General features: G+C 46.2%; 1 protein-coding gene across 2 annotated transcripts in view; it reads right to left on the reverse strand.

Moving 5' to 3' along the window:
* SPON1 (spondin 1) overlaps positions 1 to 25,800 on the reverse strand; it is a 2,596,838-nt gene that overhangs the window by 39,900 nt on the left and 2,531,138 nt on the right. For both annotated transcript variants that reach the window (XM_075326637.1, XM_075326638.1), the window contains one exon: positions 18,103 to 18,363. In XM_075326637.1, coding sequence (XP_075182752.1) covers positions 18,103 to 18,363 — 261 coding nt within the window. The remainder of the gene's footprint in view (positions 1 to 18,102; positions 18,364 to 25,800) is intronic.

Genomic DNA, 25,800 nt, shown 5'->3' on the forward strand with positions numbered 1-25,800 from the left:
CCGCCTTTCTATTATTGCTACGCAATCTTAACTGCAAAAAGTGCAGGCAATTCCTTGGGGCATTGTATCATTGTCTGTGATAGTCAGTGACGTTCCTCTGCTGACAGGAAAGCTTAACCACCTCTCCATTCTACACCACCTCTACATTTCTGCTATGCAATTTTAACTGCAAAAACTGGAGGCAATTCTTTGGGGCATAGTATCATTGTCTGGGATGGACAGTGACGTTCCTCTGCTGACAAGAAATCTACACCACCTCTGCATTCTACACCACCTCTCCATTTCTGCTACGCACTTTTAACTGCAAAAAGTGCAGGCAATTTTTTAGGAAATAGCATCATTGTCTGGGATAGTCAGTTACGTACCTCAGCTGTCAAGAAAGCTACACCACCTCTGCATTCTACACCACCTCTCCATTTCTGCTACGTAATTTTAACTGCAAAAAGTGAAGGCAATTCTTTAGGGCGTAGTATCATGGTCTGGGATAGTCAGTGATGTGCCTCAGCTGTTAAGAAAGCTACATTACCTCTGCATTCTACACCACCTTTCCATTTCTACTACGCAGTTTTAACTGCAAAAAGTGCAGGCAATTCTTTGGGGCATAGTATCATTTTCTGGGATAGTCAGTGACATTCCTCTATTGACAAGAAACCTACACAACCTCTGCATTCTACAACACCTTTACATTTCTGCTACGCAATTTTAACTGCAAAAAGTGCAGGCAATTCTTTGGGGCATAGTATCATTGTCTGGGATAGTCAGTGACGTTCCTTTGCTGACCAGAAAGCTTAACCACCTCTCCATTCTATACCACCTCTCCATTTCTGCTACGCAATTTTAACAGCAAAAAGTGCAGGCAATTCTTTGCGGTATAGTATCATTGTCTGGGATAGTCAGTGACGTTCCTCTGCTGACAGGAAAGCTACACCACCTTTGCACTCTACACCACCTCTATATTTCTGCTACGCAATTTTAACTGCAAAAAGTGCAGGCAATTCTTTGGGGCATAGTATCAATTTTTGGGATAGTCAGTGACATACCTCAGCTGTCAAGAAAGCTACACCACCTCTGCATTCTACACCACCTTTCCATTTCTGCTACGCAATTTTAACAGCAAAAAGTGCAGGCAATTCTTTGGGGTATAGTATCATTGTCTGGGATAGTCAGTGACGTTCCTCTGCTGACAGGAAAGCTACACCACCTTTGCACTCTACACCACCTCTATATTTCTGCTACGCAATTTTAACTGCAAAAAGCGCAGGCAATTCTTGAGGGCATAGTATCATTGTCTGGGATAGTCAGTTACGTACCACAGCTGTCAAGAAAGCTACATGACCTCTGCATTCTACACCACCTCTCCATTTCTGCTACGCAATTTTAACTGCAAAAAATGCAGGTAATTCTTTGGGGCACAGTATTATTGTCTGGGATAGTCAGTGAAGTTCCTCTGCTGACAGGAAAGCTACACCACCTCTGCATTCTACACCACCTCTAAATTTTTGCTACGTAATTTAAACTGCAAAAAGTGAATGCAATTCTTTAGGGTATAGTACCATGGTCTGGGATAGTCAGTGACGTACCTCAGCTGTTAAGAAAGCTACATTACCTCTGCATTCTACACCACCTTTCCATTTCTACTACGCAATTTTAACTGCAAAAAGTGCAGGCAATTCTTTGGGGCATAGGACCATTGTCTGGGATAGTCAGTGACGTACCTCAGCTGTCAATAAAGCTACACCACATCTGCATTCTACACCACCTCTACATTTCTGCTATGCAATTTTAACTGCAAAAAGTGCAGGCAATTCTTTGGGGCATAGTATCAATTTCTGGGATAGTCAGTGACGTTCCTCTGCTGACAAGAAATCTACACCACCTCTCCATTCTACACCACCTCTCTATTTCTGCTACGCAATTTTAACTGCAAAAAGTGCAGGTAATTTTTTGGGGTATAGTATCATTGTCTGTGATAGTCAGTGACGTTCCTCTGCTGACAGGAAAGCTACACCACCTCTGCATTCTACACCACCTCTACATTTCTGCTACGCAATTTTAACTGTAAAGAGTGCAGGCAATTTTATGGGGCATAGTATCAATGTCTGAGATAGTCAGTGACAATCCTCTGCTGACAAGAAAGCTACACCACCTCTGTACTCTACACCACCTCTACATTTCTGCTACGCAATTTTAACTGCAAAAATTGCAGGCAATTCTTTGGAGCATAGTATCATTTTTTGGGATAGTCAGTCACATACCTCAGCTGTCAATAAAGCTACACCACATCTGCATTCTCCACCACCGCTACATTTCTGCTATGCAATTCTAACGGCAAAAAGTGCAGGCAATTCTTTGGGGCATAGTATCAATTTCTGGGATAGTCAGTGACGTTCCTCTGCTGACAAGAAAGCTACACCATCTCTTCATTCTACACCACCTCTTCTATTTCTGCTACGCAATTTTAACAGCAAAAAGTGCAGGCAATTCTTTGGGGTATAGTATCATTTTCTGGGATAGTCAGTGACATTCCTCTGCTGACAGGAAAGCTACACCACCTTTGCACTCTACACCACCTCTATATTTCTGCTACGCAATTTTAACTGCAAAAAGTGCAGGCAATTCTTTGGGGCATAGTATCAATTTTTGGGATAGTCAGTGACATACCTCTGCTGACAAGAAAGCTACACCACCACTGCATTCTGCACCATCTCTCCATATCTGCTATGCAATTTTAACTGCAAAAAGTGCAGACAATTCTTTGGGGCATAGTATCATTGTCTGGGATAGTCAGTGACGTATCTCAGCTGTCAAGAAAGCTACACCACCTCTGCATTCTACACCGCCTTTCTATTATTGCTACGCAATCTTAACTGCAAAAAGTGCAGGCAATTCCTTGGGGCATAGTATCATTGTCTGTGATAGTCAGTGACGTTCCTCTGCTGACAGGAAAGCTTAACCACCTCTCCATTCTATACCACCTCTCCATTTCTGCTACGCAATTTTAACAGCAAAAAGTGCAGGCAATTCTTTGGGGTATAGTATCATTGTCTGGGATAGTCAATGACGTTCCTCTGCTGACAGGAAAGCTACACCACCTTTGCACTCTACACCACCTCTATATTTCTGCTACGCAATTTTAACTGCAAAAAGTGCAGGCAATTCTTTGGGGCATAGTATCAATTTTTGGGATAGTCAGTGACATACCTCAGCTGTCAAGAAAGCTACACCACCTCTGCATTCTACACCACCTTTCCATTTCTGCTACGCAATTTTAACTGCAAAAAGTGCAGGCAATTATTAGGGGCATAATATCTTTGTCTGGGATAGTCAGTGACGTACCTCAGCTGTTAAGAAAGCTACATTACCTCTGCATTCTACACCACCTTTCCATTTCTACTACGCAATTTTAACTGCAAAAAGTGCAGGCAATTCTTTGGGGCATAGGACCATTGTCTGGGATAGTCAGTGACGTACCTCAGCTGTCAAGAAAGCTAAAACACGTCTGCATTCTACACCACCTCTACATTTCTGCTATGCAATTTTAACTGCAAAAAGTGCAGGCAATTCTTTGGGGCATAGTATAATTTTCTGGGATAGTCAGTGACGTTCCTCTGCTGACAAGAAATCTACACCACCTCTCCATTCTACACCACCTCTCTATTTCTGCTACGCAATTTTAACTGCAAAAGGTGCAGGTAATTTTTTGGGGTATAGTATCATTGTCTGTGATAGTCAGTGATGTTCCTCTGCTGACAGGAAAGCTACACCACCTCTGCATTCTACACCACCTCTACATTTCTGCTACGCAATTTTAACTGCAAAAAGTGCAGGCAATTTTATGGGGCATAATATCAATGTCTGGGATAGTCAGTGACGTTCCTCTGCTGACAAGAAAGCTACACCACCTCTGTACTCTACACCACCTCTACATTTCTGCTACGCAATTTTAACTGCAAAAAGTGCAGGCAATTCTTTGGGGCATAGGACCATTGTCTGGGATAGTCAGTGACGTACCTCAGCTGTCAAGAAAGCTAAAACACGTCTGCATTCTACACCACCTCTACATTTCTGCTATGCAATTTTAACTGCAAAAAGTGCAGGCAATTCTTTGGGCATAGTATCAATTTCTGGGATAGTCAGTGACGTTCCTCTGCTGACAAGAAAGCTACACCATCTCTTCATTCTACACCACCTCTTCTATTTCTGCTACGCAATTTTAACTGCAAAAAGTGCAGGTAATTTTTTGGGTCATAGTATCATTGTCTGGGATAGTCAGTGACGTTCCTCTGCTGACAAGAAATCTACACCACCTCTCCATTCTACACCACCTCTCTATTTCTGCTACGCAATTTTAACTGCAAAAGGTGCAGGTAATTTTTTGGGGTATAGTATCATTGTCTGTGATAGTCAGTGATGTTCCTCTGCTGACAGGAAAGCTACACCACCTCTGCATTCTACACCACCTCTACATTTCTGCTACGCAATTTTAACTGCAAAAAGTGCAGGCATTTTTATGGGGCATAATATCAATGTCTGGGATAGTCAGTGACGTTCCTCTGCTGACAAGAAAGCTACACCACCTCTGTACTCTACACCACCTCTACATTTTTGCTACGCAATTTTAACTGCAAAAAGTGCAGGCAATTCTTTGGGGCATAGGACCATTGTCTGGGATAGTCAGTGACGTACCTCAGCTGTCAAGAAAGCTAAAACACGTCTGCATTCTACACCACCTCTACATTTCTGCTATGCAATTTTAACTGCAAAAAGTGCAGGCAATTCTTTGGGCATAGTATCAATTTCTGGGATAGTCAGTGACGTTCCTCTGCTGACAAGAAAGCTACACCATCTCTTCATTCTACACCACCTCTTCTATTTCTGCTACGCAATTTTAACTGCAAAAAGTGCAGGTAATTTTTTGGGTCATAGTATCATTGTCTGGGATAGTCAGTGACGTTCCTCTGCTGACAAGAAAGCTTCACCACCTCTGCATTCTGCACCATCTCTCCATATCTGCTATGCAATTTTAACTGCAAAAAATGCAGGTAATTCTTTGGGGCACAGTATTATTGTCTGGGATAGTCAGTGACGTTCCTCTGCTGACAGGAAAGCTACACCACCTCTGCATTCTACACCACCTCTAAATTTCTGATACGTAATTTAAACTGTAAAAAGTAAAGGCAATTCTTTAGGGTATAGTACCATGGTCTGGGATAGTCAGTGACGTACCTCAGCTGTTAAGAAAGCTACATTACCTCTGCATTCTACACCACCTTTCCATTTCTACTACGCATTTTTAACTGCAAAAAGTGCAGGCAATTCTTTGGGGCATAGGACCATTGTCTGGGATAGTCAGTGACGTACCTCAGCTGTCAAGAAAGCCACACCACGTCTGCATTCTACACCACCTCTACATTTCTGCTACGCAATTTTAACTGCAAAAAGTGCAGGCAATTTTATGGGGTATAGTATCAATATCTGAGATAGTCAGTGACGTTCCTCTGCTGACAAGAAAGCTACACCACCTCTGTACTCTACACCACCTCTACATTTATGCTACGCAATTTTAACTGCAAAAAGTGCAGGCAATTCTTTGGGGCATAGTATCAATTTCTGGGATAGTCAGTGACGTTCCTCTGCTGACAAGAAAGCTACACCATCTCTTCATTCTACACCACCTCTTCTATTTCTGCTACGCAATTTTAACTGCAAAAAGTGCAGGTAATTCTTTGGGGCATAGTATCATTGTCTGGGATAGTCAGTGACGTTCCTCTGCTGACAAGAAAGCTACACCACCTCTGCATTCTGCACCATCTCTCCATATCCGCTATGCAATTTTAACTGTAAAAAGTGCAGACAATTCTTTTGGGCATAGTATCATTGTCTGGGATTGTCAGTGACGTACCTCAGCTGTCAAGAAAGCTACACCACCTCTGCATTCTACACTGCCTTTCTATTTCTGCTATGCAATCTTAACTGCAAAAAGTGCAGGCAATTCTTTGGGGCATAGTATCATTGTCTGTGATAGTCAGTGACGTTCCTCTGCTGACAGGAAAGCTACACGACCTCTGCATTCTACACCACCTTTACATTTCTGCTTCGCAATTTTAACTGCAAAAAGTGCAGGCAATTTTATGGGGCATAGTATCATTGCCTGGGATAGTCAGTGACGTTCCTCTGCTGACAAGAAAGCTACACCACCTCTACATGCTACACCACCTGTACATTTCTGCTACACAATTTAAACTGCAAAAAGTGAAGGCAATTCTTTAGGGCATAGTATCATGGTCTAGGATAGTCAGTGATGTTCCTCAGCTGTCAAGAAAGCAACATTACCTCTGCATTCTACACCACCTTTCTATTTCTGCTACGCAATCTTAACTGCAAAAAGTGCAGGCAATTCTTTGGGGCATAGTATCATTGTCTGTGATAGTCAGTGACTATCCTATGCTGAAAGGAAAGCTACACCACCTCTGCATTCTACAGCACCTCTACATTTCTGCTACGCAATTTTAACTACAAAAAGTGCAGGCAATTTTATGTGGCATAGTATCGTTTTCTGGGATAGTCAGTGACGTTCCTCTGCTGACAAGAAAGCTACAACCTCTACATGCTACACCACCTGTACATTTCTGCTACGCAATTTTATCTGCAAAAAGTGCTGGCAATTCTTTGGGGCATAGTATCATTGTCTTAGATAGTCAGTGACGTTCCTCTGCTGATAAGAAAGCTACACCACCTCTGCATTCTACACCACCTCTCCATTTCTGCTAAGCAATTTTAACCGCAAAAAGTGCAGGTAATTCTTTGGGGCATAGTATCATTATCTGGGATAGTCAGTGACGTTCCTTTGCTGACAGGAAATCTTCACCACCTGTGCATTCTACACCATCTCTCCTTTTTTGCTATGCAATTTTAACTGCAAAATGTGCAGGAAATTCTATGGGGCATAGTATCATTGTCTGGGATAGTCAGTGACGTTCCTCAGCTGTCAAGAAAGCTGTACCACCTCTAAATTGTTAACCACCTCCTCTTTTCTGCTACGCAATTTTAACTGCAAAAAGTGCAGGCAATTCATTTGTGCATAGTATCAATTTTTGGGTTAGTCAGTGATGTTCATCTGCTGACAAGAAAGCTACACCACCTCTCCATTCTACACCACCTCTACTTTTCTGCTACGCAATTTTAACTGCAAATAGTGCAGGCAATTATTTGGGGGATTGTATCATTGTCTGGGATAGTCAGTGACGTTCCTTCCCTAACAGGAAAGCTACACCACATCTGCATTCTACACTACCTTTACATTTCTGCTACGCACTTTTAACTGCAAAAAGTGTAGGCAATTCTTTGGGGCATAGTATCATTGTCTATGATAGTCAGTGACGTACCTCAGCTGTCAAGAAAGCTATACCACCTCTGCATTCTACGCCACCTCTCCATTTCTGCTACGTAAATTTACCTGCAAAAAGTACAGACAATTCTTTAGGGGATAGTATCATTGTCAGGAATAGTCAGTGATGTTCCTCTGCTGACAAGAAACCTACACCCCCTCTGCATTCTACACCACCTCTACATTTCTGCTACGCAATTTTAACTGCAAAAAGTGAAGGCAATTCTTTAGGGCATAGTATCATGGTCTGGGAAGTCAGTGACGTACCTCAGCTGTCAAGAAAGCAACATTACCTCTGCATTCTACACCACCTTTCTATTTCTGCTACGCAATCTTAACTGCAAAAAGTGCAGGTAATTCTTTGGGGCATAGTGTTACGGTTGCTGCGAGCACTGGAGACTATGTCCAGATTTCTTGCTACTGCACATGTGCGAGCGCCGGAGACTAAGTCCAGATTTCTTGCTACTGCACATGTGCAAGTCCTATCTTGGAGCCATTGCACATGTGCGGGTGACATCATCGCTGACACGAGGTCACATGTTTCTGACACCTTCTATGCCGATTGGTCGCTGGTCATGTGCTTGTGATGCCTTGCTCGGTGATAGGCCAGCATGATGTCACTCCTGTCGTTCTGGCAGCGGATTGGCTCTGGTGTCCTCCATCTTAGATGAGGCACAGAGTCTATATAAGACCCTGACACACGCCGCATGGCGCTCAGTCCTCTTGGTTCATGCATAAGAGTAGACGCTCTGTGCGCGTTCCTCTAGGCATTCCTCTGTCTATGCTAGGTGAGCGCTACCGGCAGGGTAGCGTTCTTATACCTTACAGCTTTGGCTGCTGTCCGTATCCTTACCTCTTAGGGGAGCGGACATAGGCAGGTGCCTGAGGCACATGGTCTGGCTGGGCCTTGTGGTTCGACTCGTAGGTGGACGTTGCCGCTAGGGTAACGTTCCTTATACTGCGACTAGCAGTTGTTCGTATCCTCGCACACTAGGGGAGCGAACAGAGGTAGGAGCTTTGTGCGGCTTACGCTGCTGTTCGTCTCTTTTGCACCACTAGAAGAGCGGACCTAGGCAGGTGCCATATCTAGTGGTTCGTGTCCTCGCACACTAGTGGAGCGAACGCAGGTAGGAGCTTTGTGCGGCTTACGCTGCTGTTCGTCTCTTTTGCACCACTAGAAGAGCGGACCTAGGTAGGTGCCATTTCGCACACATTGCCTTTGTCTCTGTGATTAGTAACAGAGATCATTCCACACACCCTCCAAGTAAGGGAGGAATTGCTTTACTTACTTATTATATCCTTCTGTGAGTTAACAGAGGTATTGCACTCTGCCATAGTCTGCAGCAGAGTCTTTGCACGGTGGACCCTGACTGTCTGATACTCCTTTAGGTTATTATCAGACAGCCCCCCCGTAACATTAGGACTGAGCCAAGGGTCTGGCAGTTATGGCAGAATATCAGTAGTTACACCGTTACATACAAGTACTTGAGTCACGGCTCAAGAGTATAGAGGATAAACCTCAGACCATGGTGACATCTGCACATGATCCTCGACTTGCTCTGCCAAACAGATATTCTGGCGATGCCAGATCATGTCGTGGTTTCATTAGTCAGTGTCAGATACACCTAGAGGTCAACTCTTCTCTCTTCTCTACGGAGAGGTCCAGAGTAGGCTTTATCATCTCCTTACTTCAGGACAAAGCCTTAGAATGGGCGACTCCCCTATGGGAGCGCTCTGATGTGGTTACTCTGAGACATCAAGACTTTCTTGATGCTCTTAAGGCGGTATTCATGGGTCCGCAGGTTACCCATGATGCGGCCCTGAGACTGTTAGATCTATCTCAGGGTTCGCTATCCACTAGTTCTTATGCCATTGCTTTTAGAACTCTGGTGGCAGAACTAGATTGGCCAGAGAAGGTGTTGATTCCTATCTTCTGGAGAGGGTTGGCAGGCTATGTCAAGGATGCTCTTGCTACTCGTGAGGTCCCTGCTTCTCTGGAGGACTTGATCACAGTAGCAACGAGGATCGATGTACGCCATAAGGAACGTAGACTCGAGGTCTCTTCCTCACGCCCTAAGCATCGGGCTATTCCAGTTGTTGAGGGTCCACTACCATCTTCCTCAGCATCTGAAACATCTCCCACTCCTATGGAGTTAGGTCATACTTCTTCCAGACTACGCAAGTCTGGTCCTCCTATATGTTACGTATGTCGTCAGGCTGGGCACTATGCCAACAAGTGTCCTAGTCGTCAGGGAAACTCCCTGGCCTAGTAACCATTAGAGGGGGGTTACTAGAGACGTCTTCTGCACCCTCTAAGTGTTGTATCCCAGGTCAGCTCTCGTTATCTGAGAATACATGGCCTATTATGGCTTTTGTGGATTCCGGAGCTGACGGGACTTTTGTGTCCTCAGGATTTGTAAAGGGACACAATATTCCCTCTATCATGTTAGAGGCGCCTATTCCTGTCCGTGTTGTTAATGGAACTATGTTGTCTGACTCCATTACATTGAGGACAGTTCCTTTGCGCCTTTCCCTGTCTCAGGGTCACATAGAGGAGATTTCTTTTCTTGTTTTGCCTGAGGGTATAGACGACGTCCTTCTGGGTCTCCCATGGCTTCGGACTCATGCTCCTCACATTGACTGGGAGTCTGACAGCATTATTAGTTGGGGTTCGAAATGTCAGTCCCGATGTCTTCCCTTACCACCTAAGGTCATTGCGGTTGCATCTACTGATCTCTCTCCCATACCTACACCCTATCTGGATTTCGCTGACGTGTTCTCCAAACAGGGTGCTGAGGTTCTTCCACCCCATAGACCGTATGACTGTGCCATAGACCTTATCCCAGGTTCGGTTCCACCTAAAGGCAGGGTTTACCCCCTGTCGATACCTGAGTCGGAGGCCATGTCGACCTATATAAGAGAGAGTTTAGAGAAGGGGTTCATTCGTAAGTCTGTCTCTCCCGCGGGAGCTGGGTTTTTCTTTGTTCGGAAGAAAGAGGGTGATTTGCGTCCCTGCATAGATTACAGGGGTCTCAACGCAATCACAATAAAGAACAAATACCCATTACCTTTAATTTCGGAGCTCTTTGACAGACTGAGAGGAGCTCAAGTTTTTACGAAGTTGGATCTGCGGGGTGCGTATAACTTGGTACGAATTCGAAAGGGTGACGAATGGAAGACCGCTTTTAACACCCGAGACGGTCACTATGAATACCTCGTCATGCCTTTTGGGTTATGTAATGCACCCGCAGTATTTCAGGACTTCGTAAACGATGTGTTCAGGGATTTACTGTTATCCTCAGTAGTGGTGTATCTGGACGACATCCTGATTTTTTCTCCTGATCTGGAGACTCATCGTCAGGATGTCATTCGTGTCCTTTCCCGTTTAAGGGAGCACTCATTGTTTGCTAAACTCGAGAAATGTGTATTCGAGCAGTCCTCATTGCCTTTTTTGGGTTACATTATCTCACAAGAGGGCCTGGCTATGGATCCTGCGAAGCTCTCTGCTGTCCTGCAATGGTCCGAACCTCATTCCTTGAAGGCGGTGCAACGCTTCTTAGGATTCATAAATTATTACAGGCAGTTCATACCCCATTTTTCTACTTTGGTGGCCCCTTTGGTGGCCTTGACTAAGAAAGGTGCTAATCCCAAAGCCTGGTCTACTGAGACATCTCAGGCTTTTGAGGCAGTAAAAAGACACTTTTCAACTGCTCCCATTCTTCAAAGACCCGATGAGAGTAAGCCCTTCCTCTTAGAGGTTGATACCTCTTCAGTGGGTGCTGGTGCCGTCTTGTATCAAAAGAACGGTGCAGGTAGAAAAAGGCCGTGTTTCTTCTTTGCGAAAACCTTTTCACCAGCAGAGAGAAACTATACCATTGGGGTTAGGGAACTGCTCGCCTTGAGATTAGCCTTGGAGGAGTGGCGTCACTTGCTGGAAGGAGCGAAACATCCTTTCCAGGTCTATACAGACCATAAGAATCTGACGTACTTACAAACCGCTCAGCGTCTGAATCCTCGCCAAGCCCGCTGGTCCTTGTTTTTCTCCCGCTTTCACTTCTCCATCAACTATCTGTCTGGGAGTAAGAATAACAAGGCAGACGCCCTGTCTCGCTCTATGCTTTCTACCCAGGAAGAGATTGACGAACCTCGTCTTATCCTTCCCTCCAGGGTTTTTCATACGCTCTCCCCTGTGACGTTAGACCAAATCCCACCGGGCAAGATCTTTGTTCCGCCTGATCGACAGAATGATATACTGTCATGGGCCCACACCTCAAAGGTGGGTGGGCATTTTGGTATTAGGCGGACACGAGAGTTACTGGAGAGGTGGTATTGGTGGCCACACTTAGCCAGCCACGTCAAGAGATATGTCGGTTCCTGCTACTCGTGTGCTCGCAACCGTCCATCACGGCAGAGACCGGCTGGGCTCTTGCATCCTTTACCAGTGCCAGATAGACCATGGGAGGTGGTAGGCATGGACTTTGTGGGTGATCTTCCATGTTCACAGGGACATAGATTTGTGTGGGTCATTACAGACCATTTCTCCCGGATGGTTCATCTCGTACCGTTATCGAGAATCCCATCTTCCAGGGTACTAGCCAAACTATTCCTCAAGCATGTCTTTAGGCTTCACGGGATGCCAGATCGTATCATTTGTGATAGAGGCCCGCAATTTACTTCCCGTTTCTGGCGAGATTTTTGTAGCCTTCTGCAAATTGAGTTGAATCTCTCTTCGGCATACCATCCGGAGACCAATGGTTTGGTTGAGCGTACCAATCAATCTATGATTATATACCTTCGACACTTTGTTGCTGAGAACCACGATAACTGGTCCTCCCTCCTACCCTGGGCAGAATTTGCCCTTAACAATTCGCTGGCTGAGGCCACTGGGCAGACACCGTTTGTACTCAATAATGGGCAACGCCCTAGGGTACCGGTACCGTTTCCCGCTGCTGCACCTCCTCCTCTTGTGGCCGACTGGGCAAATAATGCCAGAGAGGTTTGGGATCGGACTCAAGAGTCGATCCAAGCAGCTAAGGACCGTATGAAGACGGTGTCCGATCGGTTTCGTCGCCCGGCTCCTGTCTTTTCTCCAGGGGACTTTGTGTGGCTCTCTGCAAAACATGTGAGACTTAGAGTGAGCTCTGTCAAATTTGCTCCTCGCTTCCTGGGTCCTTATGAGGTTCTTCAACAGGTAAATCCTGTAGTCTACCAATTGAAGTTACCCGTCCATCTTAGGATTCATGACAAATTCCATGTCTCACTGCTAAAGCCGGCTATTTTACCTCACGCTCGTGAAGTGCACTCTCCTGCCTCTGATTCCTCTCGCTCTAGCTATGAGGTACGAGCCATAGTTGGTTCTAAGATGGTTAGAGGGCGCAGGTTCTTCTTGATAGATTGGGAGGGTTACGGCCCGGAACATCGCTCTTGGGAGCCTGAGGAGGCTGTCCATGCTCCCGACTTAGTTGCCGATTACCTGCATCGCCGGGAGGGGGGCCCTTGAGGGGGAGGTACTGTTACGGTTGCTGCGAGCACTGGAGACTATGTCCAGATTTCTTGCTACTGCACATGTGCGAGCGCTGGAGACTAAGTCCAGATTTCTTGCTACTGCACATGTGCGAGCGCCGGAGACTAAGTCCAGATTTCTTGCTACTGCACATGTGCGAGCGCCGGAGACTAAGTCCTTTCTTGGAGCCATTGCACATTTGCGGGTGACATCATCGCTGACACGAGGTCACATGTCTCTGACACCTTCTATGCCGATTGGTCGCTGGTCATGTGCTTGTGATGCCTTGCTCGGTGATAGGCCAGCATGATGTCACTCCTGTCGTTCTGGCAGCGGATTGGCTCTGGTGTCCTCCATCTTGGATGAGGCACAGAGTCTATATAAGACCCTGACACACGCCGCATGGCGCTCAGTCCTCTTGGTTCATGCATAAGAGTAGACGCTCTGTGCGCGTTCCTCTAGGCATTCCTCTGTCTATGCTAGGTGAGCGCTACCGGCAGGGTAGCGTTCTTATACCTTACAGCTTCGGCTGCTGTCCGTATCCTTACCTCTTAGGGGAGCGGACATAGGCAGGTGCCTGAGGCACATGGTCTGGCTGAGCCTTGTGGTTCGACTCGTAGGTGGACGTTGCCACTAGGGTAACGTTCCTTATACTGCGACTAGCAGTTGTTCGTATCCTCGCACACTAGGGGAGCGAACAGAGGTAGGAGCTTTGTGCGGCTTACGCTGCTGTTCGTCTCTTTTGCACCACTAGAAGAGCGGACCTAGGCAGGTGCCATATCTAGTGGTTCGTGTCCTCGCACACTAGTGGAGCGAACGCAGGTAGGAGCTTTGTGCGGCTTACGCTGCTGTTCGTCTCTTTTGCACCACTAGAAGAGCGGACCTAGGTAGGTGCCATTTCGCACACATTGCCTTTGTCTCTGTGATTAGTAACAGAGATCATTCCACACACCCTCCAAGTAAGGGAGGAATTGCTTTACTTACTTATTATATCCTTCTGTGAGTTAACAGAGGTATTGCACTCTGCCATAGTCTGCAGCAGAGTCTTTGCACGGTGGACCCTGACTGTCTGATACTCCTTTAGGTTATTATCAGACAGCCCCCCGTAACACATAGTATCATTGTCTGGGATAGTCATTGACGTTCCAAAGCTGACAAGAAAGCTACACCACCTGTGCATTCTACACCATCTCTCCATTTCTGCTATGCAATTTTAACTGCAAAAAGTGCAGTCCATTCTTTGGGGCATAGTATCATTGTTTGGGATAGTCAGTGATATTCCTCTGCTGACAATAAAGCTACAGTACTTCTGCATTCTACACCACCTCTCCATTTCTGCTATGCAATTTTAACTGCAAAAAGTGCAGTCAATTCTTTGGGGCATAGTATCATTGTTTGGGATAGTCAGTGATATTCCTCTGCTGACAATAAAGCTACAGTACTTCTCCATTCTACACCACCTTTCCATTTCTGCTACGTAAATTTACCTGCAAAAAGTGCAGACAATTCTTTAGGGCATAGTATCATTGTCTGGGATAGTCAGTGATGTTCCTCTGCTGACAAGAAACCTATACCCCTCTACATTCTACACCACCCTTACATTTCTGCTACGCAATCTTAACTGCAAAAAGTGCAGGCAATTCTTTGGGGCATAGTATCATTGTCTGGGATAGTCATTGACGTTCCAAAGCTGACAAGAAAGCTACACCACCTGTGCATTCTACACCATCTCTCCATTTCTGCTATGCAATTTTAACTGCAAAAAGTGCAGTCAATTCTTTGGGGCATAGTATCATTGTTTGGGATAGTCAGTGATATTCCTCTGCTGACAATAAAGCTACAGTACTTCTGCATTCTACACCACCTTTCCATTTCTGCTACGTAAATTTACCTGCAAAAAGTGCAGACAATTCTTTAGGGCATAGTATCATTGTCTGGGATAGTCAGTGATGTTCCTCTGCTGACAAGAAACCTATACCCCTCTGCATTCTACACCACCCTTACATTTCTGCTACGCAATTTTAACTGCAAAAAGTGCAGGCAATTCTTTGGGGCATAGTATCATTGTCTGGGATAGTCAGTGACGTTCCTCTGCTGACAGGAAAGCTACACCACCCCACGCCCCTGTGTCCCAGAGGGACCGGTCGCTGCCGCCGAGGGGCCTGGTCTGCCATCGCTCAGTCTGCTGTGTTCCTTGCTGCCCGTATTGGTCCCACCCCACCGGTCAGCCCGCTGCCCCCGAATCCGGCAACCGATGACATCGCTCCCGTCTGCGAAGATCCACTTGCAGGCGCTGCCTGCGAATGACAGCTTGCCCGACCCACACCGACACCACTCCCCTGGAGGGTGCCTGCTCCCCAAAGGGAGTCATCCGTCCCGGAAGCGGCCTCACCCGAAGAGGCCCCGGCAGTCCGCCCGGCCAGTATCGAGGTAGAAGATAGCCCGCCTCAAACCCAGAAAGTGACGCTGACCGCTCCCAAGCTCCTGGCCTCGGCTGCGGAGGGTTGCCGCTGCAAGGCAGCAAAGCAGGCCGGGACACAGCGGTGCCCCCTACCCAGAAGGTGCCGGTCGTGGCCCGCATCGGGGGGGACCTGCTGGGCCCAACCCCCGCGCTAGAGGAGTCGCCATGTTGGGAGCGGCGGCCAGACCTGATGGAATGACAGGCAGAGGCCCGGGAGAAGGCTGCGATCCTGTCCCGTACTGTAGAAGCAAAGGATGCTCTGCTGAAGCTCGGGGCCCGATCTTTGAAGGTCAGGTCCAGCAGTTCTTCCCCCGGCGAGGATGGGGGTTTATTCATGAGCCCTGCCTGGGAGTCGAAGCGTTCTTCTCCCGTTGGGACGTGCAGAGCCAGCTGTGCCTGGGCCATCTGGAGCGTGACCTCTGTGCGGGCGAGTTGGTCACCTATACCTGCCACCTGGGAGAGAGAGGCTGGTTCGCCCTGGATGTCCAAAGAAGGGTGAGCCATGACAACCTCGAGCAGCCCCAGTCACCTCCGGAGGAGGAACTAAGAGGCGGCGGTGACCTCAAGTAGTGGCAGCGGTCCCCCGTTGCATAAGGTTGTCCCCCGTTGGGACCCTCAGCAGTTCAAAGAATGAATCAAAAATCAACCAAACAGATCATCTGATTGTCTACTTGATTATTCCGGCCGTTGCCGGCAAGTTGTACCCGGAGGGACTCTGTGTGCCTTTACCACCCACATGAGGAACTACTCATGAACATGGCCGAGAACTGGCAGACCACCCACGAACTTGTGGGCTTGTAAACAAGTTGAGGGTTGATTTTCCATCGGAGCCGCCTCCGGAGAGGCAGATTGGAGGAAGGGCCCGCAGCAGAGCAGGCTGGGGCCCGGCCACCACCAGGACCAGTGGCCATCCTCCGGGGGTCAGGGGTCCCCCTTGGACGGGGGTCCCCTGAAGTTACAGCCGGGTGCGAGTTACCGTACTCGTTCCTGCTCGGGCAGCCTGAACCTGGACTGGGATCAAGGGGTGCTGCCCACTTCTTAGGGGCAGCATCAGGGCTAGGTTGCTTGGGTGGGAGAGCAGAAGACATCCGTCCGTCCGTCTGTTATTAAAAATGTTTTTATATGTGCAACGTTTGAAGTGACCTAACAAGAATGCTTTTTTTTGAAATATTTATATGTTATTTATGTTTTTTACAGTTTTGGAAAATAAAACCGGTGATGGACGGGCAGCCCGCGGACGGCAGACTTGCATTTCACCAAGGGGGAATGTGGCGCCCTGGCCTAGCCAGGTCGTCACAGATAACACACAAACACCCCACACCCACTAGACAGTAATATTAGCCAAACATAAAACCCTTGTTGCCTCCCTCCAGGGTGTGATGTCCACACCAGGTGGGGCGGAGCCAAGCGGTTGGCCCCGCCCACCAAGGAGTTCACAGGCCTGGAGGCGGGAAAAGTGTCAGTTGAGTAGAGGAGTTGAGTCTAGGAGGTTGAAGTGTGAGGAGTGAACACTAGGGTGTCTGGGTTTGTGGCCCAGGCACTGACAGCAAGGTTGGCAGACGGTGGTGGGCGTCTGCAGGAGTGGTGGAGCAACGCGGAACCGTAGGACCGGGGATGGGCGATGGCTCGCCGGTACCGACCAGGGAGCGAAGTGAAGCCAGCACACACAGGCAGGGCCATCGGACCCCGACCAGGCTTGGAGCCGCCGACAATAGTCAAATCTGAGTGTGACCGGAGCCCCAGGGGTTTCCTAGCAGCCAAAGACCCGATTGAAGGCAACCGCCCACACCGGGAGGGTAAACAGCTACCGTCTAAGGCTAGAGACCCAAGGGCCAGCACCTGCGGGCAAACGGGCTCCTTCGGCATCCATACACCGGGGAGCGGACTACCATTGGGAATCCATCGTAGTCAAACAAGTACACAAAGGTGCAGGGAAAGACAGCCGCCATCACCTGTCCGGGGAGAGATACTGCAGCCGGCTGCGGGACCCGTCCATCCAGCCGTTTGGTTTACCGAGGACTTTGTGCATCTCTTGCTGAGTGAGTAGACCCATACCATCCGGCACCACGCTGCGCTGTCCCTGCGACCCTGCACCTCACCAACCCTGCCTCCCCGTCACTCCACCGAGCCCCGGGACCACCGCCCCATACCCACGGAGGGGGAAAACAACATCCCAGCTGCTCCTTACCATCGCTCCCGGGATCCCCGTCACCAGCAGTGGTGGTGCCTATCTTCACCACGTCACGGACTAAATCCCTCAAACCAACCACCCCTTTCACTCACGGGCGAGGAGCGCGCTCGAGTCCCTGGATCCAGCCTACAGCTCGAGCCACCGAGCAGCAGCAGCCGCAGCAGTGCCGGACCCGAGCGTTAGCGAGCGCACGCAGTGCGACGGTGTCCTCCCCGCCCGCGACAACTACATCTTACGAAAAAAATGCAGCATTAAATCAAATGCTCAACTATGTCCACAAGATATTAGAATGGAATTCAATTGCATCAGCTCTGATAGAATCACATGACCTTTCTTCTACCATGTAAAAGAGCTCATAAACTGCACAGTAGGAAACAATAGTCCAATTTTTGGGCCGTGCGTCCCTAAACATCTTACACCCATGTAATCAATGAAGCAGACATAGTGTTTAGAGGTAAAATAGGCAAAGCAAATTAGAAAGTGACTCAACCCACTAACCCATCAACACTAAAACTAAAATGTGGGGCAAATGAATAAAACTTGGGCAAACTCTCACATACCAGGATACTGTTCACCATCTGTATCTTCATTAGTCCTTTCACTTCTTCTCTTCTCTCGAGCATCTTTAAAACGTCTTTTTTCAGGATTATTTTTTTGGCACTTTCGAACTCTGCATCTCTTACGTTGTACAGTTTCTGGACAGAGACCTCCTCCAAATTGTGGCTCCAATGTAATCATTCTTGTTCGAATCATGTGCCCTTTTCCACACGACTTGTTACATTCTGACCAATGAGACCATTCAGTCAAGTCACAATTGATAGCTAGAAAAAAGAATACACTTTAACTAAAGCTGTCAGCAAAAAGTAGTAAACAAAACAGGAAAACGCATAGTGGTAATCTGCGGGTACATACTAAAATACCAACGATAATGAGAAAATGCAGTTATAATCCAACTGCAGCTCCTTGCTTCCAATTTGTAAAAAGGAGGAGTCAGCCATTGGCGCTGGAGTGTGGGGCGATGGTGCCGGTAATGATAGACTGAGGCAGCAGGTGCGGGTCAAGATCTATTTACTCACAGTTCCAGTGCTGGTCCAGCTGATCCCGAGTAAGTCCAAGGTCAATGCCGGTGCTGTGAACTGAGAGACCTTCCTCCTTGCATTTAGTGTTGGATACCCGTGGCCTGAAGCTACTTGGGGACCCCGGTTCTTGTAACTCAGCTACCGTCCTGTTGTATGCAGGTGGTCCGCTGTGGGGCCTGACCGTAATCCCGACCCCGGGCCCTATGTGCTAATGTGCTCCCGGAATTGGTGGTAGCCAGAGGGACGTACAATCCCCCTGTACTGCAGATTCTGGTAGTCCAACATGGAGTATGTTCCACCCTAGGGCTCTGCACCCTGCTTTGTGCCGGTTCCAAGGGAGCAATGAAGCTCTCCCCTCAGCAACCATGTTTGTCCTCTGTCTCTCCAGCTCACCCGGTCGTCTCCTGCCTCTTCCAGTCGGGCCAGTTCTAACTGAGAGAGCTCTTAAGAACACCTCTAAGCGACTGTGTTCTTCTGTGTCCCAGACTATTCTAAAGTGATTTCCTGTGTGTTTAGTAACTTTCCCAGTGCTGCCCCACCTCCCAGACCATTGCCCTGTTAACTGGGAATTTCCCAGGCTGGCTGACTTCCTGAGTTGTATAACTGACTGGCCTCAGAAGTTAGAGTCAGTTCAAAGGAGGCTAACTAGACTACTACAAGGTATCGAAGGCCTCACATATGATGAGAGGTTGAAAAAGGTAGAAAAAGTTAGATATGTTTAGATTAAAAAAGACGTCTCAGAGGAGATCTCATTTATATGTATAAATACATGTGTGGTCAATATAAAGGACCGGCACATTACTTATTTCTTCCAAAGACAGAACTAAGGACCAGGGGGCATAAACTGCGAATGAAAGAAAAGTGATTCCGGCAGCTCAATAGGAAAGGGTTCTTTACAGTTAGAGCAGTCAGACTGTGGAATGCCCTACCATAAGAGGTAGTAATGGCAGACACTATAACAGCTTTTAAGAAAGGGCTGGATGATTTCCTCAGTACACAAAACATTGTTGGTTAGAAGTGACTTAGGGACAAAATGTAAAATTGATGGAGGAAGGTTGAACTAGATGGACCTAGGTCTTTTTTCAACCTATGTAACTATGTAACTATGTGACTAACTGGGTGTTTGTGTGAATGTTGTAAAAGTGCTAAACACCAGTGATTAACCTCTTCATTACCTGGGATAAGTACTGCACCTTAAGTGAGATGCAGTACCCTGTGGCGACTGAAGCCTCAGAGGCGCCATAATAATATTTTACAAAAGGCATACCAAGAAAAATAACTCCCAGAGAAGCAACAATGTTAGTTCTGTGACACAGTACTTCAATGGACTTTTTGGAGTCAAAATTATAAAATAAATAAGATCAGTATGGTAAAGCAAAAGGAACACAATAAAGGATATCGGTTTATATCTAGAAGAGGGGTAACATTGGGAAATATATTATATCCTTTGGTATTTACGTAATCTCTACCATATGTTCACATGTTTAGGATAAAACTCTGCAAGAGCATTTCATTTTTGTAAAATACATATGTCAATTTATTTGTGCAATGACTGTTCAAACTGATGTGATGTAAGTTTATCTATGTAACTAATGGACTATTTACGGCTTAAAGGGAATCTGTCAGCATGTGTTTCTATGTAATCTGACAGCTCCATTATACAGGGACAGAGACCCAGATTCCTGTGATGTATCATTTCACTGGGTGTAGCAGTTAGCATCACCATTTTTTTCTATTGCAGTTCTAGCAGAGCTCAGTTGTTGAGCTGTGTAAAACCTTGCCCACACCACAGCTTTCTGTATACTTTGTTTCACAACATAGCTGCTATGGTGGGAGAATAACTGGACTAGGAGGTGCAACGACAATTTTCTTGAATTGATAATCTCCACTAATAAAACATTGATAGTACGGAAATAGCATAACACAGCACTTTAAGCGACACGTCACTGTAATCAGGTTGTTTGCTCCTTTATTTTGCTCTCAAATTACATAAAAAATACCTGCTGACAGATTCCCTATATTGTTTTCCAGTGATATTTATTATACCAAAACCACTGTATGCAAATTCGTTGAGTTCTACTTACTCTAGCTAAGATTACTATTATGTATCTTTATACATATAAAGTGCCTTGACAAAATATTCAAACCCTGTGAACTTTTACACATTTTTTCATTTTTTCACGTTACATCCACAAACTTAAATGTATTGTTTCGGGATTATTTTGTAATATACCAATATAAAGTAGCAAGTATTTGTGAAATGTAAAGAAAATTATTTTTTAATCTAAACCATTCAAATGTACCTCTGGCTATGTTTAGGGAAATTGTCCTCCTGGAAGGTGAAAGTACCACCAAGTCTCAAGTGTTTTACAACCTCCCACCTCTCACACAAAAGGTCAGATTTGTGGAGTATCCAACTATTAGTAGACATGAGTGAATCTCAGGCTTGAGGCTCGGAGTTCGGGCTCGGAAAATGACGTGAATATCTCCATGGTGAGTTTTGCACTGTGCTGGTGTCTGAATGTACAGCATTGTGCGTGCTGCAGCAAGTATGAGATTGGATCAAATCTGACTTACATTCTGCATTGTGAGATGTAATTTTCATGTAGAAATGTAAAAAAAATGCACTGCCCACTGGCCTCTGGTAGAGTTTTGCTTTTAGCCCACAGCCAGTGGCGTACCATCAATAGAGGCAGGCCACTCAACTGCTACAGGGCCCATGAGCTGGAGGGGCCCGGGGGCGGCTGCCTGCGGTATCAGCTCCAGCACTGCCCCCCCCATCGTATTTTCAAATGTATTGGTATCACAGATGCCGATACAATGAATGCGACAATGACACAGAGTGCAGGCCGTCCTCTCATTATTGTCCCGCTGTGCTCTGACAGTTCACCATAGCGGTGAAGCGGTGACATCACTAGTAAGCACCAGTCGCCACCGTGTTGAAGTAGGTAGAGCACAGACATCGGGCAAACTAGGCAAACTAAGAGCAGCGGCGGGGGACCGAGGTGAGGTGAGTATGCAGGAACAGCGGGGTATCCACCGGAGGGCCCCAGGTCCTCAGTGTCCCCCCCAATGTTTCTTATAGGGATGGTTAACTACCCTCTGTTATCGGCCGGCTGAACTAGGGCAGGGTCCCCATGTGGCTCCACAAGCGGCTTTTCCCGGGCCGCCTGTCTTTTCTATGTCGGTCGGGGCTACACTGCAGCTTCAGATGTTCTTTTGCAGCCCCGGGAGTGTCACAGTTAACAGATGCTGCCCTGTCTGCTGACTGTGACGTCACGCTGTGCGCCCTGGACTCCTGCTTCCCACCAGAGAGGATCAATAGAGCCAGACTGGAGACAAGCTGGGGGAAGGTAAGTAATGTGTGTGTAATATATATAGAGTGTGTGTGTGTGTGTGTGTGTGTGTGTGTGTGTGTAATATATATAGAGTGTGTGTGTGTGTGTGTAATATATAGAGAGTGTGTGTAATATACATATATATATATATATATATATATATATATATATATATATATATATATATATATACAGTAGTTTGGGCACCCCTATTAATGTTACCCTTTTTTCTTTAGAACCATTTGGGTTTTTGGAACAGCTATTTCAGTTTCATATATCTAATAATTGATGGACTGAGTAAGATTTCTGGATTGAAATGAGGCTTATTGTACTAACAGAAAATGTGCAATTCGCATTTAAACAAAATTTGACCGGTTCAAAAGTATGGGCACCTCAACATAAAAGTTACATTAATATTTTGTAGATCCTCCTTTTGCAAAAATAACAGCCTCTAGTCGCTTCCTGTAGCTTTTAATGAGTTCCTGGATCCTGGAAGAAGGTATATTTGACCATTCCTGTTTACAAAACAATTCCAGTTCAGTTAAGTTTGATGGTCGCTGAGCATGGACAGCACGCTTCAAATCATCCCACAGATTTTCAATGATATTCAGGTCTGGGGACTGGGATGGCCATTCCAGAACATTGTAATTGTTCCTCTGCATGAATGCTTGAGTAGATTTGGAGCAGTGTTTTGGATCATTGTCTTGCTGAAATATCCATCCCCTGTGTAACTTCAACTTCGTCACTGATTCTTGCACATTATTGTCAAGAATCTGCTGATACTGAGTTGAATCCATGCGACCCTCAACTTTAACAAGATTCCGGTGCCGGCATTGGCCACACAGCCCCAAAGCATGATGAAACCTCCACCAAATTTTACTGTGGGTAGCATGTGCTTTTCTTGGAATGTTTTTTTGCCTCCATGCATAACGCCTTTTTGTATGACCAAACAACTCAATCTTTGTTTCATCAGTCCACAGGAACTTCTAATATGTAACTGGCTTGTCCAAATGTGCTTTTGCATACCTCAGGCGACTCTGTTTGTGGCGTGCTTGCAGAAATGGCTTCTTTCGTATCACTCTCCCATACAGCTTCTCCTTATGCAACGTGCGCTGTATTGTTGACAGATGCACATTGACACCATCTGCAGCAAGATGATGCTGCAGGTCTTTGGAGGTGGTCTGTGGATTGTACTTGACTGTTCCCACCATTCTTCTTCTTTGCCTTTCTGATATTTATCTTGGCTGGCCTTTTCTGGGCTTAACAAGAACTGTACCTGTGTTCTTCCATTTCCTTACCTAGTTCCTCACAATGGAAACTGACAGTTTAAACCTCTGAGACAACTTTTTGTATCCTTCCCCTGAACAACTATGTTGAATAATCTTGGTTTTCAGATCATTTGAGAGTTGTTTTGAGGAGCCCATGATGCCACTCTTCATAGGAGATTCAAATAGGAGAACAACTTGCAAGTGGCCACCTTAATTACCTTTTCTCATGATTGGATACACCTGCCTATGAAGTTCAAAGCTCAATGAGGTTACAAAACCAATTTAGTGCTTTAGTAAGTCAGTAAAAAGTAGTTAGGAGTGTTCAAATCAAGAAATTGATAAGGGTGCCCCACCCCCCGCACACATTGATTACCTATACACCTCCCCCCAGGACTACCTCACCTATTAGACACCTCCCCCCAGGACTACTCCACCTATTAGACTCCTCCCTCCAGGACTACTCCACCTATTAGACACCTCCCCCAGGACTACTCCTCCTATTATACTCCTCTTTCCCCAGGACTACTCTTATTAGACTCCTCTCCCCCTGGACTCCTCCTCCTATTATACTGCTCTCTTCCCAGGACGACTACTCCTATTATACTCCTCTCTCCCCAGGACTACTCCTCCTATTATACTCCTCTCTCTCCAGGACTACTCTTTCTATTAGACTCCTCCCCCAGAACTGCTCCTCCTATTAGACTCCTCCTCCCAGGACTACTCCTTCTATTATACTCCCCTCCCCCAGGACTACTCCTCCTATTATACTCCTCTCCCCCCAGGACTACTCCTCCTATTATACTCCTCTCCCGCCAGGACTACTCCTCCTATTATCCTCCTCTCTCCCAAGGACTACTCCTCCTATTATACTCCTCTCCCCCCAGGACTACTCCTCCTATTATACTCCTCTCCCCCCAGGACTACTCCTATTATACTCCTCTCCCCCCAGGACTACTCTTCATATTATAGGGGTGCCCAAACTTTTTCATATGACTGTATATATATATATATGTATATATATATATATATATATATATGTATATATATATATATATATATATATATATACTAGCTGTACTACCCGGATTCGCCCGGGTTAATAACTGCTGTTAACAAAATAGAATGTATTAACAAAAATGTATTCTGCACACAAACCACAAAACAAATAAATAGAAATGTAATTATTAAATTGTTGCCTATATTAACCAATCAGAGCTCAGATTAATTAACTGTAGCAAAATAGAAGCTAAGCTGTGATTGGTTGCTATTGGCAGCCTGATAAATCTCCAGGCAACAGAAAGCCCTCCCCCTGACAGTATATATTAGCTCACACATACACATAATAGACAGGTTATGTGACTGACAGCTGCCGTATTTCCTATTTGGTACATTTGTTGTTCTTGTAGTTTGGCTGCTTATTAATCAGATTTTTATTTTTGAAGGATAATACCAGACTTGTGTGTGTTTTAGGGCGATTATATGGCGAGGTTGGTGTATGTGTGGTGAGATGTGTGCTGAGGGTGGTATATGTGTTCAAGCACGTGGTAGTGTGTGGCGTATTTTGTGTGTGTGTTCATATCCCCGAGTGTGGCGAGTATCCCATGTCGGGGTCCCACCTTAGCAACTGTATGGTATATACTCTTTGGTGCCATCGCTCTCATTCTTTAAGTCCCCCTTGTTCACATCTGGCAGCTGTCAATTTGCCCCCAACACTTTTCGTTTCACTTTTTCCCTATTATGTAGATAGGGGCAAAATTGATTGGTAAATTGGAACGCGTGGGGTTAAAATTATGCCTCACAACATAGCACCCGGCGCTGCCCGGGATTGTAACTGTCTCTCTATTTCTCTCCCATTCTCTGTCTGTCTCTCCCTCTGTATATATCGCTCTGTCTCTCTCTCTTTGTCTGTCTGTCTATTTCCCTGTCTGTCTCTTTCTCTATCTGTCTATCTATCTCTGTCACTTTCTCTGTCTGTCTCTTTCCCTCTTTTTCCAAGTCTGTCTCTTTCCCTCTCTTTCCCTGTCTGTCTCTTTCCCTGTCTGTCTCTTTCCCTCTCTTTCCTTGTCTTTCCCTGTCTGTCTCTTTCCCTCTCTTTCCCTGTCTCTTTCCCTCTCTTTCCCTGTCAGTCTGTCTCTTTGTCTGTCTCTTTGTGTCTGTCTCTTACCCTGTCTATGTCTGTATTTTACCCTGTCTGTGTCTGCCTCTTTCCCAGTCTTTGTCTGTCTCTTTCCCTGGCTGCATTGTGACACGCCAACATTCCATATAAGGGCGTGGCTGCACAGTCTTCTGAAGTTCTGGCTGCACTGTGGCTCCCAGCTCCATTCACTTTAATGGAGGCAGGTTTTTTGGTAAATAACTGTAAAGCGCGGGGTTAAAATTTCCCCTCAAAACATAGCCTATGACGCTCTCGGGGTCCAGAAGTGTGAGTGTGCACAATTTTGTGGCTGTAGCTGCGACGGTGCAGATGCCAATCCCGGACATACATACATACACACATACACACATTCAGCTTTATATATTATATATATATATATATATATATATATATAGGGTGTGTGTGTAATAAATATATA

This window comes from Anomaloglossus baeobatrachus, chromosome 10 (assembly GCF_048569485.1).
Source record: "Anomaloglossus baeobatrachus isolate aAnoBae1 chromosome 10, aAnoBae1.hap1, whole genome shotgun sequence".
Classification (NCBI taxonomy): domain Eukaryota; kingdom Metazoa; phylum Chordata; class Amphibia; order Anura; family Aromobatidae; genus Anomaloglossus; species Anomaloglossus baeobatrachus.